The following is a 13611-nucleotide window of genomic DNA, read 5'->3' on the forward strand; positions in this document are numbered from 1 at the left end:
GCAGGCAGCAGCAGCAGTGGCTTTAGCTGTCCCAGCTAGCTCCACCGGTCACCATGGTGGACCCCAAGCTACCCACGCTCACACCAACGATGACACGCTGCCCCTGCTCTCATCTCTTCGATCAGCCATTGATAGCGCCACAGGATCCTGCAGGGTCTCCGTATCCCCATGCTGCCTCCTGACTTGCTTGTGACTTAGGTGGGCAGGAATGACCTAATCACATCCAGCAGAGTGGGACTCCAGGCCAGGACCAGGACCTCCACGCTCCAGTACAACACAGCAACCCCAGTTGGTGGCCAACTGAAGAACCGAAGGGAGACAGCCCACTCCAGTGCCCTACCCAGCTCAAAGCACCGGGTTTCAACTTTGTGGGTCAGCGGACTACTTGAAGAAGAGCCACAAAAGGTAACAAAAGCCCATTGTCAGCAGGCTCCAATGCCTGGAGTGGTCTGCCAGCTCCAAAAAGGTGAAAAACTCAGCGTTATCTTCAAGCCAAGAGTTTCCCCATCAGCACAGCAGATGACCTTCATCAATCTTCTCTTCAGCCACCTTGTGCTGGCTCATAAGGAAAGTTTTGTCAATACGCGGGTCGCTACGTGTGCTCGCGCTGTTGAGCACCAGGTGAGACACAGCACCGTCCCAGGTCTTGGGGCACAGTGTCAAAAATCAAGCCCCCCCCCCCAGCTGAGCTACAACAGGAATTACATACGCACGCACCTAACACAGAAAAGTTACCTGACAGAGTACATTTTCTTCAAACGCAACGTAGAACGGAGCTGTAATGTGTTTTTTCAACCCGAAAAGGACGAGGTTTATTTTTCCTCACAGGCTCCCCGAGCAGTAAAAGACCCAAATAACGCTAAAACAGCCTTCAAGAAAACTCAGCATCAAACGCTAAGGTGTCCTTCAAGGGGCTGAGCCGCATCACCTCCCGAGCGAGGTGAGGCACCGACCGCTCCGGCAGTTGCGTAGACAAGTTTACAGCCAGCTCACGGCACGCCAGGAAAGGTCCATAAACCACCAAAAACAACCCCCCCCCAAAAAAAAAAAAAAAAAAAACAAACCCCAAAAGCTTCTCCCATGCACATCCACACGTGGAGAGCAGAATATTTTATATATATATATATATTTTTTTTTTTTAATGTAAAACACTTGCAAAATCCTGGCCCTGAAGGGGAGAGCCCTCTCCAGCCCGGGCTCCCCGCTCTCGCCCCGGACCCCCCCGGGGCTGACGACCCCCCTCCGCCCGCCCCACCGCCCCCTTCACCCCCCACCCCCAGTCCCGGGGACCCCCCGCCTGGGCGGAGGCGGCGCAAAAGGGGGGCCCGGCGGCGGGCGAGGCCGGGTCCAGGGGTGGCGGGCCCGGCTGCACAAAGGGCGGCGGCGGCGGGGAGGAGGAGGAGGGTTGGCGGGGGGGGGGGCGGGGGGTCGCCGGGCACTTACTTTGTCTATGGTGCCCGGGAGCAGGCGGTCGAGCAGGCGGCAGAGCACCACCCCGTCCTTCAGGGAGGACTGGAGGAAGCCCTCGGGGTCGGAGATGGTCTTTTTGGGCGACTCCAGCACGCCCAGGGCTATCAGCCACGTAACGGTCTGCTCCGCCGAATTCATGGCGATGGCGGCGGCGGGGCGGGCGGGGGTCGCGGCGCCCCGCGCCTCGCGTGGGTTTTTGTGTCTCCCCGGGCGGGGGCTTCAGGCGGAGGCCGGCGCCGCCCCCATGTGAATGCAGATGACGACGCCCCGGCCCCGCCGCCGCCGCCGCTACAGACACATGCAGCTGCAGTGCCGCCTCCTCCCCGCCTACCCACCCCCCCCCCACGCCGCCGCCGCCGCCGCCGCCGCCCCATGACATCACTGGCAGCGGCGGCCGGGCGGCCCCGCCGCGCGGGGGCAGCGCGCCCGCGGACACCCGCGCGCCGCTCCGCACCCCTCCGCGTCCCCGTCCCGTTCCCCCCCCCGCCCCGCGCCCCCCACCGCGGCGCGTCCCGCACCGACCCCCGCAGGCGGCGGGGCGGGCGGCGGCCGCCCCCTAGCGGGCGGACGGCGCCTCCGCGGGCGCGCAGCGGGGCTCGGGGGAAGGAGCGGCCGGTGGCCACCTTTCCCGGACCCTCGTTTCGGACCCCCCACGGGCCTTTAGTGCTGGGCTAAGGGCAACCGATTCGACACCGCCGCCCTCCGGGGCCACGGGCAGCGGGTTCTTGTCCGGGCCGATCCCGTTAACTCCATTTTTTTGCTCGCCGTTGCCGTGCGCGAGGAAGCCCGTTATGTCCCCGTTAGGGCTCGCCCCGGTGGGCTCCGGCCCCGCCACCACACCATCAGCTTGCCCTGTGCTTCCCGCCTGGGCAGCGTATGGCACCGGCCGGGGAGCCAGTGTCAACGCTGGGAAGGACTGGGAAGGCTAAGCTGAAATAGAGCGGTGAAAGCATTCCCGTGCTCTTTGTTCCGGCAAAACCCCATCCCTCCAGACTTTGCTTGGACAGCACCCTGCATGCAATCACTAATTTTCTTGCTGAGACCCAACACAGGCTCCCCAGGGCCCCTCTGTCGCCATCGGTCTCCCCCACCACGCTGTGGAGGTGATGCCACCGCGGTCCTTCCCCTCGCAGCCCACCCGACCCCCTCGAGGGGCAGAGCTGCCATCAAGGCAGTGTTAGAGGGGTCGTGCCCAACCCAGAACTCATCTCTCTGGTTTTTCTTCAAGCCCAGCTCATCATGTCCGTTGCCACCACAGCCCCGGAGCAGCATCTCTGGAGGGTTCTTCTCCTGGCCCAGCGTCCCCTCTCAAACCACATGCCAGAAAGACAGAGGTGCCTTTGGATCTCAGACGAGATAATCAATCTCCTTCTAATCCATAATAGAAACAGATTTCCTTAAACTGTGATGCCTGAGGAGTGATACCTCTCCCCAGATTTGTTGGCATCATTCGAAACTTTGTCTTTCACCCTTTCCATATATATTTTGAGCAACAGTTTCCCACCCAAGAGCCAGTTAGCTATGAAGAACACAAGCATGGCTAGTGTTTGCCATCGGGAAGCCGTGTGGATGGCCTACCTGGAGACTTTTGAAAGAACCTTGCCACCGGTGCGGGAACTGTTTCCAAATCTTTAGAGGGAAAAAAGTGGAAGTGCCCAAAAGATTTAGGAGCATGCCAATCTCTTCCTGTCTTCCTGTCTTAACAGACTTTCCCCTACAAGGTATTTACTGCAAACTACTCAAACTCTCTGCACAGCTCCCTTGTTTTATCCTTTCCTCCTGTGTGCCCCTGTCCTGAGCGTTTATCCCGCAGCATCGTAGGACAGACGGATATTTTGCATCTGCCCCATCCAGCAAGTGGAACCCGTGCCATGGTGGGAGTTTTGAAGTATCACAAACAATGAAACATATCATTATGGCCAATCTGCACTCCTTCTTCTTTATTTCACAATTAAAGCCATTCTGATTCTCTTTCTGTCCTGACTTTGGTCCCACTTTTGCCTCTAAATCACCAACTGATGATATCTTTATTTAAGCACCCATTGTGATAATGTTTAAGCAATCTAAACTCTTTCTGAAGGCATCAAGAGGCATGATTTTAACCAGCTTTTTCTGTAAAACATTTTAAATATATGCACAGCTGAAAAAGTAATTTTGGTACTGACTCTCATAAATAAAGGATAGATATGGAGCACATATGTCGGTTCAGGTAACTTCCAGGTCTTAAATCCCTTTACGCAAGCAAAGAGATTTTGAGATTTTGATTATTTTTTTCAGTTTAATAATATCTGGACCCTTTTTTTTTGTGAACAAGAGAGAAAAAAATATTCTATGAAATACGTCAGCCAGCTTTGGCAAAGATCGAGTAGATTTAACAGCGCATCATTTTCCGTAAATAAAGACTAAGCAGTTGACAATTTATTTGGCTTCTCCCAAGCTTTTGTCATATTCTTACGAGAAGTTACTAAGGAAACAGGGTAGGCATGAGGTAGAAGGTAAGTTTCTGCCACGGATTAGCAAATGGTTGAAAGACAAAGCAGCAGGAATAAATTGCCGGTTTTCAATTTGACCAAAAAGTTACCAGTAGAGATACCTCCTCTCTTCTGCGCTATACATTAACTGAAAGTCACCAAAAGGCAATTGTACTTCTGCGGGTTTTATTTAGTCTCTTAGCCTGAGCAACAGGTTTTAGAGGAGGGAGAGCGGGAGAAGGAGGAAATGGGAGGCAGAGAAAGCTGCTGCTTTATTTTGGACTCTCATTTGCCATTTTTCTTTTTCAGCTGTGAATACCTCGCCTGCCTGCCTGCCCCTGGAGCAGCAGTGAGATGCTGTGGCCGGCCATCTGACTCTGCTTTCCCTGTGCCAAACAAGGTCAGGGTTTCAATGGGGAGGAGACTAATTAAATATCGGTCCGACTGGAACAGAAATTGCCTTGGCAGTCTGTAATTAGCTATATAGGGGTCACACTGGATCAATGACTGTGCTGGGATTCCCATGCTATATGTAATTATCTCTGTAGTTTTAGCCTAGGGAGGTTTACATCCCCCTGAGTAAAAACCTTGCCCCAACAAAGCAACACTTTAATATTAAACTCAGAGATATATTTCCATGTCCAGTTAAACCTACCTTTCAAAAGTATCTCGAGGCTTGTAGGGCAGCTGGTCTTTTGCAGTTACTTGAAACCAGCCGTCACAAGTTCAGTGTCACCAGCTCTCTTTGCTGCTGGTTTGCCGACTACCTGTCAGCTTGAAGGCGTCAGTTCAAATCTATATGCCAAAGATGGTGGTGGTGAACTCAGGAAGGCAGATCCATGAGCTGCGTGGTACTGGCAGAGGTGACAATGGAGAAAGAAACCACAACAGAGAACCAATTATTTCATTATCTTAACAGGCAGATGCAAAATTTCTGGTCCTGAGAAACCCTGTCGATGGAGCGTAAATAAATGAGTACCACACAGAGCGCAGCTGAAGTGCTGATGCAAAATCACGAACAAGGGATGCTCAGAGTGGGTGTTTGACGAAGGGCGACAGCAGGGTGATGCTTGGGGCTGCCGTGAGAAGGACAGGGAACTGCTGGAGAGGGTGCAGCAAAGGGCTACAAAGATAATTAGGGAACTGGAACACCTCTCTTATGAAGAAAGGCTGAGGGACTTGGGTCTTTTTAGTCTGGAAAAAAACATGACTGAGGGGGGATCTTATCAACGCTTATAAATACTTAAAGGTTGGGCGTCAGGAGGATGAGGCCAGGCTCTTTTCAGTGGTGCCCAGCAACAGGACAAGAGGTAACGGGCACAAACTTGACCATAGGAAATTCCATCTCAACATGAGGAGGAACTTCTTTACTTTGAAGGTGGCAGAGCACTGGAACAGGCTGCCCAGAGAGGTGGTGGAGTCTCCAACTCTGGAGACATTCAAAACCCACCTGGACGCGTTCCTGTGCAACCTGCTCTAGGTGACCCTGCTCTGGCAGGGGGGTTGGACTAGATGATCTCCAGAGGTCCCTTCCAACCCTACCATTCTGTGATTCTGTGATTCAATGCTCAGCTCCAGGGCAGCGCGATGGCGGGGCCCAGCAGACTTTGGCCCCTCAAACAAGGTTCACGGCACACAATGTGCTGTATGTGGAAACGTCCAAGCCAATCCCAAAAAGAAAAAAAAGCTAAGGAAAAGGTGCTTTTAAACATCTCTCATGGGGGCTGCTGGCACCTGTTGCAGGGCCTGAGGGAAAACAGGGATGCCTGAGGATGGTGAGGGCTTTCCGCTGGGAGAGGGATGCCCCAGAGCTCAGCTCCCTGATTTATTCCCCCTGGACATGGATTTCAGATCTCTCAGGCCTCTAGCCCACTTGGTCTACTACTTCCTGGGAAAGAGCCTTTAGGATCTACTCAAAAAGTAGAAATACTGTCATCACATCTTGGTTTTAAATCAATGCAGCCTACTGGCACCATGCTCTGACTGAGCTCAGAGCCTGGGCTGCTGCCAGGTCCTTCGTGATCTTAGTCTTAGCAGTCGAAATTTGTGTTAACATCCGCTTCATTTGACAGGGCAACTAAGACAATTCTGTATGTTACAAGTTTTATCACAGTCATTGGTGCTTTTGTAGCTTTTACTCTGGCTATGAACTTCGTCTGGAAATACCCGCTGAGTCCTCTGGCAAATCCATGGCAGCCCAAAACGTCGCTTTTTCTTCCGTGCTCCCGAGAGCATCAGTTCAAAAGCTACACTGCCTTTGTCTTCTAAGTGCAGCTCAGGGTAATGGCATTGATCCGCCACATTCTTTATACCTCCACAAACCAATAATAAGTGTCTCTGCTTTAGGCAGAGATGAATATAAAACCAAGGTCCTTGCCACGAAGGGCTAATCACAGATGATACAAGATGAAGTATAGATCGGAGAAAGGAAGAAACGAAGAAGGACAATGGGCAGCAGGAAAGTCACACATAGGCTCTCTCCACGGAAAAAAAATCTACTTTAATTGCCATTTCAAAAGTTTTATTCACACTTATTGAGGACTGAGAAAGAAATGAAGGACAAGAATTGAACGGCCAGAAATCAAAATGGCTAAAATGACTGAAAATGTGTTGAATTTAAACAAAACAAAAAGACCTGATATTTTCGGGTTTTTTTGTTTTTTTTTTTTAACGTGTGCATGCTGAATCAATAGCATTTGCCAAATTTTGCCTGGTATTCTGTTAGCATGAGATGGAGTAAGTGCTTTTCTAACGTTGCAGGCCGGGCGGAAGCAAATCAGTGGTTCCCCCTGGGGAAGGTCTTGGGGGAGGGGAGTTGGCAGTGAGCTCCACCGTTTCGGGCCAGCTGCAGAGAGAGCTGTGTCCTGCAAGCTGAAATATCAGATGCAGATCCCCAGCTGGTGGCAGTTGTCACAGCTCCCTTGAAGTTGACGAATCCGTGACATTTTTCAAACAGCGAGCTCCAAAACTTTTGCAATGAGCTCGGATTACAGAGGACCAACATGACCATCCGTAAAAAGGGCAAATTGGATTCTAGGATGTACCTGATGAAGAATTTGGGGGCAAAGTAAAGGTAAGAAAGAGTGTTACAGCGTCGTTAATAAAACCTCATTTGGAGTGTAGCACAGAGACTTGGACACTCATGTTCCAGAAAAATTAAATCACACTGAAACAGAGTCATTAGGAGACTGACAGTGATCCCACGGGAGCTTGGCTTGTTTGCCCTGGCGAAACAAAGCCTGAGAAAGGGGACAGGAGGGCTGTCTATAAATACGTCAGTGGGTAAATATCACAGAGAGACAGGCAAGAAGCTATTTAATCTTAAGGACAATGCTAGCACAAGAACAAGTGGATATAAACAGGTCCCGAATAAATTTCTGCTGGAAATCAGAAAAAGTTATTTGATTCTTCTAGCCATAAAAATCTTCGGTGATGATAAGAACTAGTGGGGCAAATAACCCAACTGTTTTCAGAGGGGAATACAATGAGTGGGTTTAAAGCGATTATATGAGTTGACTGCAGTAGCAGGGACTGGACTTCGCCCAGGCTCCGCTCCTCAGCAGACTTTGCGTTATGCCTACCAGCATCAAAGTGGGCCAAGCATTCATCATGATGGATAAGGTTTAGTGAGAGAAGTCAAATAAGCAGAAGCACAGTCAAAGCCATTCTCTCACTCAGGGTGAATGCTAATGACACTGGTTCACTGCCGCATGGAAAATTCACTTAGTAAACTAGGTTAAGAGAAGGAAATCCTCTTCTCTGTGATACAGGCCCATTGGGTTGGAAGCTACACATCGTGACCCTTGGACATATTTTGTAGACTCCTTTTCTATTCATATTTTTCAATCCTATAAAAGTTTGCTACAGATCTATACCTCTTTTGTTTTTAAACGTGCAGCCATTACCAGAGTGAAGTAGTGTCCTGCTACTGGTGTGAATAGCCTGTCCTCCGCTTTACCCCAAAGTCCTTGGCAGAAGACAGACAGTTTTCAACACATTTCTGAAGTACAGAAGGGTGGAAGGGCTCCCATGGGATGGGAGAGGGGAGGAAAACACAGAGATGCTGGAGCAGGAGCAAGAAAATGTGCAACTCTCCCATCAGCATATTCATGATAACATTGCTGCACTTTATTCCCAGTGCAAATTACAGAATCACAGAATGGTAGAGGTTGGAAGGGACCTCTGGAGATCATCTAGTCCAACCCCCCTGCCAGAGCAGGGTCACCTAGAGCAGGTTGCACAGGAACGCGTCCAGGTGGGTTTTGAATGTCTCCAGAGTTGAAGACTCCACCACCTCTCTGGGCAGCCTGTGCCAGTGCTCTGCCACCCTCAAAGGAAAGAAGTTTTTCCTCATGTTGAGATGGAACTTCCTGTGTTCAAGTTTGTGCCTGTTGCCCCATGTCCTGTCACTGGGCACCACTGAAAATATTCTGGCCCCATCTTCTTGACACCCGCCCTTTAGATATTTATAAGCATTGATGAGATGATCCCCTCTCAGTCTTCTCTTCTCCAGGCTAAACAGACCCAGGTCCCTCAGCCTTTCTTCATAAGAGAGGTGCTCCATTCCCTTGATCATCTTTGTAGCCCTGCGCTGGACTCTTTGTCCTTCTTGAACTGGGGGGCCCAGAACTGGACACAGTACTCCAGATGTGGCCTCACCAGGGCAGAGTAAGGGGGGAGGATGACCTCCCTTGACCTGCTGGCCACGCTGTTTTTAATGCACCCCAGAAAAGAGGAAGAGGACTGATCAGGTAATTTGATGGCATTGGTTAGCTGCTGAGGTTTGCAAGAGGATTCTTATTCGCAGTTGTAGGAGTGGTCAACATACCGGGTACATGTGACAAAACTATAAAAGTGGATCGCTCCCCATTCACATGGAAAATCGCTGTCACACACATTAGGCGTTGCCCTCTGCTGGGTCACCCTTGCTGTTCGTGGGGTGCAGGGGTTGCACTGGCCGGCACTGTCAGCGGGGCACGCTCAGGGGAGGGTTTGGGGAACCCGCTGCCCCTGGCGGCCTGGCCGGCAGCAAAGCTCAGCGCAGCGTCTGTCGGCTCGACCAAGATTTCAAGTGCTCTCCAGATTATTTTTGCAGCAGACCATGTGAGTTGATGGAGCTTTTTATTTTTAGTCCTACAGTACGATTTGTTGACTATGTCTGTTTCCTATGCAGCAGGTACTGAAGTGCCAAGGCGATAGAAGGCTTTTAATGATCCGTCAATAAATGTTACAGTCAATAAATGTTGCAGTCAATAAATGTCACCATCTGCCTTACAGTTAGCATCTGCACCCTTCCAGCCCCCATGATCCAATATTTATGTTATATCCGTTTAGGTTCTAGACTTTGTATCATCACTGGCTCACTTCAGATTTACTTCTGACCCTCTCAGTCAGCAGCAAGATGTTCTCCAAGTGTTCCTTTTGAAAGAAACCAAATGCAAAATAAACTCTTCCAGCACAAGCCCTGCTGAAGGGCTTTACCGCCCAAGATTAAAGGTGCTGGGTACCCAGAGGAGGGCTGAGGGCCAGCTGGGGAAGCCGCTTGCTGTCCCGTCAGACAGGATGGACAGACAGACAGCAGCAGCTCAAATCTTGCGCTTCGATGCAGAATCTCCGGGCACCTCTGTCTGTTTTCTTTTTTCGCTGATCAAAACCGCACCCACCCGATGGAGATGGATTGTGGTGATGGCTGCTCAGCTCAGTCCCCCTGCCTTTTTCTCTTTAAGGTCCCACTGTTTAAGAACCGCAGCCTTGCGTATTTTTCCTTGGCTTTTATAGTCCTGTTTGCAGCGATTACCACTTTCAGTGCTCTTAATTCTGGCCAAATAAAACTATGAAGTGCATTCTGACAAGCAGCTTGCCAAACCAGGTCTTCCAGAGGCCTTGCATCCTAAAGACCTACAACTTTATAAAAGCCAAGGTGCGCACACAGCATCCCACCCCAGCTCATTAGAAAGGAGAATTAAGAGTCACTGACACGCTGGATTTTCTAGGATTCCCAAGCTTAGGTGACATCGTTGTTTAGCAAACAAAGCATCTATAAGGTCTGCCCTCACATGCCATATGCCATATTTTCCTATGCCATATTCTCCTGGCATATTTCAGGTGTAACCCACTGAAGTTATTACCCCATATACAAATGCCCCTTGTGAAGGAGAGCGTCAGGCTTTCATTACTCAGTGGCCTTGTGTTAAACCTCGTGTTTCCAACAAAGTAATGGGATATTCCTGCTTTTAAACACAAGAACTGGGTTATTAAACATTGTAAGAACCCTGGGCTGAAGACTGTCTGAAATTTTTGTCTCCTTTTTCTTTGTCCATGTTTGCTATGCTCGCAATGGAGAGTTTCTGTAATCATGTAAAGTATATTTTGAAAGACAGCTCTGCAGTCATTATTTCTGCACCTTTCAGCCCCTTTCCAGAAGGTGTATTCCAGCCTCGTCAGATATAGCTACAAAAAGGAAAGACATTGCATAGGTAAGATAAAATCTCTTTTTAAATTAAGCAAAATAAGTTTTATAGTGTTTACCTTGGACTTTCTAGGGCACCTTCAAAGCACTACAGATCTCTATATATTTCTCTATGTATTTTCAGCATGTTACATGTGATGGCTCGATGTGATGATATTTATAAGCCTGTATTACATTAATCAGTAATTGATACAATGGATTGACTCTATACCTAGTTACTTTTCAATCTGGAGAGTGTTCAGTCCCATCTCTGTTAATACTTTCTATCTGATCAGTGAAACAGACCATGATAAAAGCTGTGTAAGAAAGCTTCCTTCTTTACTAATTGGACTAGACTTGGAAACCAGAGGCTTTCCTGGGAGCATTGCCTATTTTCCTCATAATTATTTGCATATTCAGTTCAACAGCAAAACAAGTCTGTAATTGTTCAGTTCAGAAATGAAAAGCTTCTTATCACGTATGTCGGTCAGAAAAAAACACGTGCAATAGCTACATCAGTGCCAAATAGTACTAAATCAGTCCTACCTGCACTAATTTAGGATTAGGAAGTGTATTAAACAATAACTTAAGAAGCAAAGGACATTAAGGGAAGGAAACCGGCTGGAGACATTGTTTAATGTATCCTTGTTAGTACAAGGAAGGATTTTTCCACTGCTCAACATGTAAATTATATTCACCGTCTAATCACACCAATTGAGGCAATCTGAGGCAATTTAAACATTCAGAAATGTTGTGTAACCAATTTATATTTGATATGTAATTCGCAACAGTATTGACATCATCTTTAAATTTAATAATATGGGCGGGGTCAGACCTAAATGTGAGCCTCCCGCTTTGATGTCTGGCATAACTCGTGTACGCAGAGACCCTCAACTGCTGCTTGGCTGTGCTGCTGTGGATCGAATGTCACCGCTTAATGCCACGGGGAAGAAATAGCACCACCAAAATAACTTGAGCTAGCTATTTAGCCTTCCAAATATATACTAGGAAATGAGACAAAGCCTGCAAAAAATGGTGGGATGTTGGTTAAAAAAAAAAAGGCTGAACTTGTGTGTAGCCCTTGCGATTCAAACCCACATCATTTTCTCATCATTTCGTCCCGTCCAAACTCACAGGATTGTCTGGACCAGTAATGATTAGTTTAACATCATTACATTCCAGTATATACATTTGTGTCTACTGGTCGATACTCCTTGGAAATAGGATTATTTAATTAGTTGATATAGAAGCCAAACACGAAAGTTCACGCTCAAGCAAACTCTCACTAAGTTACTAGGAGTTTTACATTAGAAAGGAGTGATGAAAAAATTCTAAGCCCACTTCTATCTCTTTTTCTATTTTAGTAGAATTTCAGACAAACAAAGGAAAAGTAGTGGTTTAAACACAAAGTATGAAACCTCATATTATCTTTGATTCAAAAAACGTTACTGAGGCAGACAAATTTCATCTGTGGCAACTTCTGCCTGCAACTTCTGTGGACGAGAATAAACCCTGCTATCAAAGCTGTAGCTGAATAACATTTAAAAGGTAACACCTTATTTTCTTGGGTGCAGTTTCCCAGGCCATGGAGTTGATCATAGAAATCTGTATAGGACGAGTACAGACACAGAACGTGGACTTTCACAGGGACCACTCCATCCTTGACTTGAAGCTCAGACAACTCAACCGAAACGGCACAGATGAGGTTGAGCCACCAGATCTTTCGCAAATGTGCTGCCCCGTGCCAGTTTCAACTTCTTGTTCTTGACATTAAAGCTGTTCAGAAGTTAACTTCGAGCTTGGGTTGTTTCCTAAACCAGCTACGAGAAAAATGCAAGCAACCACTGTTGTGGCTGTATGACTGCACTGCTTTTGCTCAAACCAACATGAAAATAAGTCTTTTGAACACATCTTCCATACAGACATGAGACATTTCAAGAGAAAAGTAAAGCATTGCTGTTTCCTGTCATTCATAATGTTCTGAAATGGCAAATGAAAAGCCAGCGACCTCGTCCACTGCTCCTATTTCCTTAAAAAAGGAACCGGACCATTGATCAGCTCCGATATGGGAGCACCCCTCCGAATCCGCGCTTAGCATCTTTCCAAGAAGGATGCTTCTCTGTTGCTTTAGAAGACTGATCATACACCACCATGCACCACTGCACTGTCCTGCCGTGCAGAGACTGGGTCCAGAGATCATCTGTGTACAGAGCAAGTGCAAAATGACGAGAGCAACATCAATTCAGGAAGACTGTACATTTTCCCACGCTCCTTGCCTCATTCCATTGAATACCAGTTTCATTTTTCCCAAATTAAAAGTCGATGGAGAGAACTCCAAGGGGAACTTTATAGGGATGTTCCTTCCTCACTCTCTCCTCTTGATTTTAATGCATGAAGAAATAATTCATGTTCAGGGAAAATTGTTCTGAATCTTTCCGGATTTTGAATATTGATGTAAATGAAGGTTGGTCTTTACACAGAAGTTGCAACAAATTATTAATTTAATAAATGAAACATTGTGTTTGGACCAGAGCTAAAAATTTTGCATACATGAAAATTAAGCAGTGAAAATAATAAAGTCATGAATTCTGCAATAACTTGAGGTCTTTATTTATGCTCTTTCAGCTAGTATCCAAGTTTCTTCAAAGGCTTAAGCCGTCTTCAAAGGCTCCAACTGTTGAGAATTATGAATCAAGTAGTCTGACAGCATATATACTTATTTAAGCATTACACGAAAACAGTCCATATTGCTTTTGACTTAAGCAATAGTAGCTACGGAGTGACCCCACCATTTTTATTCAGTCCCTAATAAATACACTGAGATCCTTGCCTAAACACCTGTAAGAGCAGTTCTTCTATAGCAGTAATGAAATATAATTAAATATTGGGTGACAAAGTTGGATAGACTTATGCACACGGAAAAGGACTTTACTCATCAAAAAGACACAGCAGGACTATTTGAGGAGTAGCTACTATTCGATACAATAAAAAGATCCAAATTTGAGCCCGAGACATTTTTATTTAAGACTCTGTTTGTACCTTCTAATTTGCAAAGCACAAGACAGATTATTTGCTTTATTTTAAAGTACACTTTAGGGGTGTACTTACTAAATGGGGTAGGTCTATCTGAAATATACATATACAAAATAACCTAATGCAACGAGAAAGAAATGATGGCACATCATGCCTGCGGGACTGCAAAGCTGGATATAATTTACCTTC

General features: G+C 47.4%; 1 protein-coding gene and 1 long non-coding RNA gene across 3 annotated transcripts in view; one reads left to right on the forward strand and one right to left on the reverse strand.

The window, feature by feature from the left end:
* Positions 1–1813, reverse strand: part of ARHGEF7 (Rho guanine nucleotide exchange factor 7) — a 126151-nt gene extending 124338 nt beyond the window's left edge. Inside the window, exon 1 of one of the 2 annotated variants that reach the window (XM_074561358.1) lies at positions 1444–1813. In XM_074561358.1, the coding sequence (XP_074417459.1) occupies positions 1444–1608 (165 nt within the window). In that variant the 5' untranslated portion in view covers positions 1609–1813. The remainder of the gene's footprint in view (positions 1–1443) is intronic. The other variant, XM_074561341.1, reaches the window with a different exon arrangement.
* A 4987-nt stretch (positions 1814–6800) lies between these two features.
* On the forward strand, positions 6801–12981 carry LOC141732438 (uncharacterized). Its single transcript, XR_012584110.1, has 3 exons — positions 6801–7014; positions 10352–10417; positions 11754–12981. It is a non-coding gene; the product is annotated as an uncharacterized LOC141732438 (long non-coding RNA).
* Positions 12982–13611: the final 630 nt, after the last annotated feature.

Source organism: Larus michahellis, chromosome 1 (assembly GCF_964199755.1).
Source record: "Larus michahellis chromosome 1, bLarMic1.1, whole genome shotgun sequence".
In the NCBI taxonomy this organism is placed as follows: Eukaryota; Metazoa; Chordata; class Aves; order Charadriiformes; family Laridae; genus Larus; species Larus michahellis.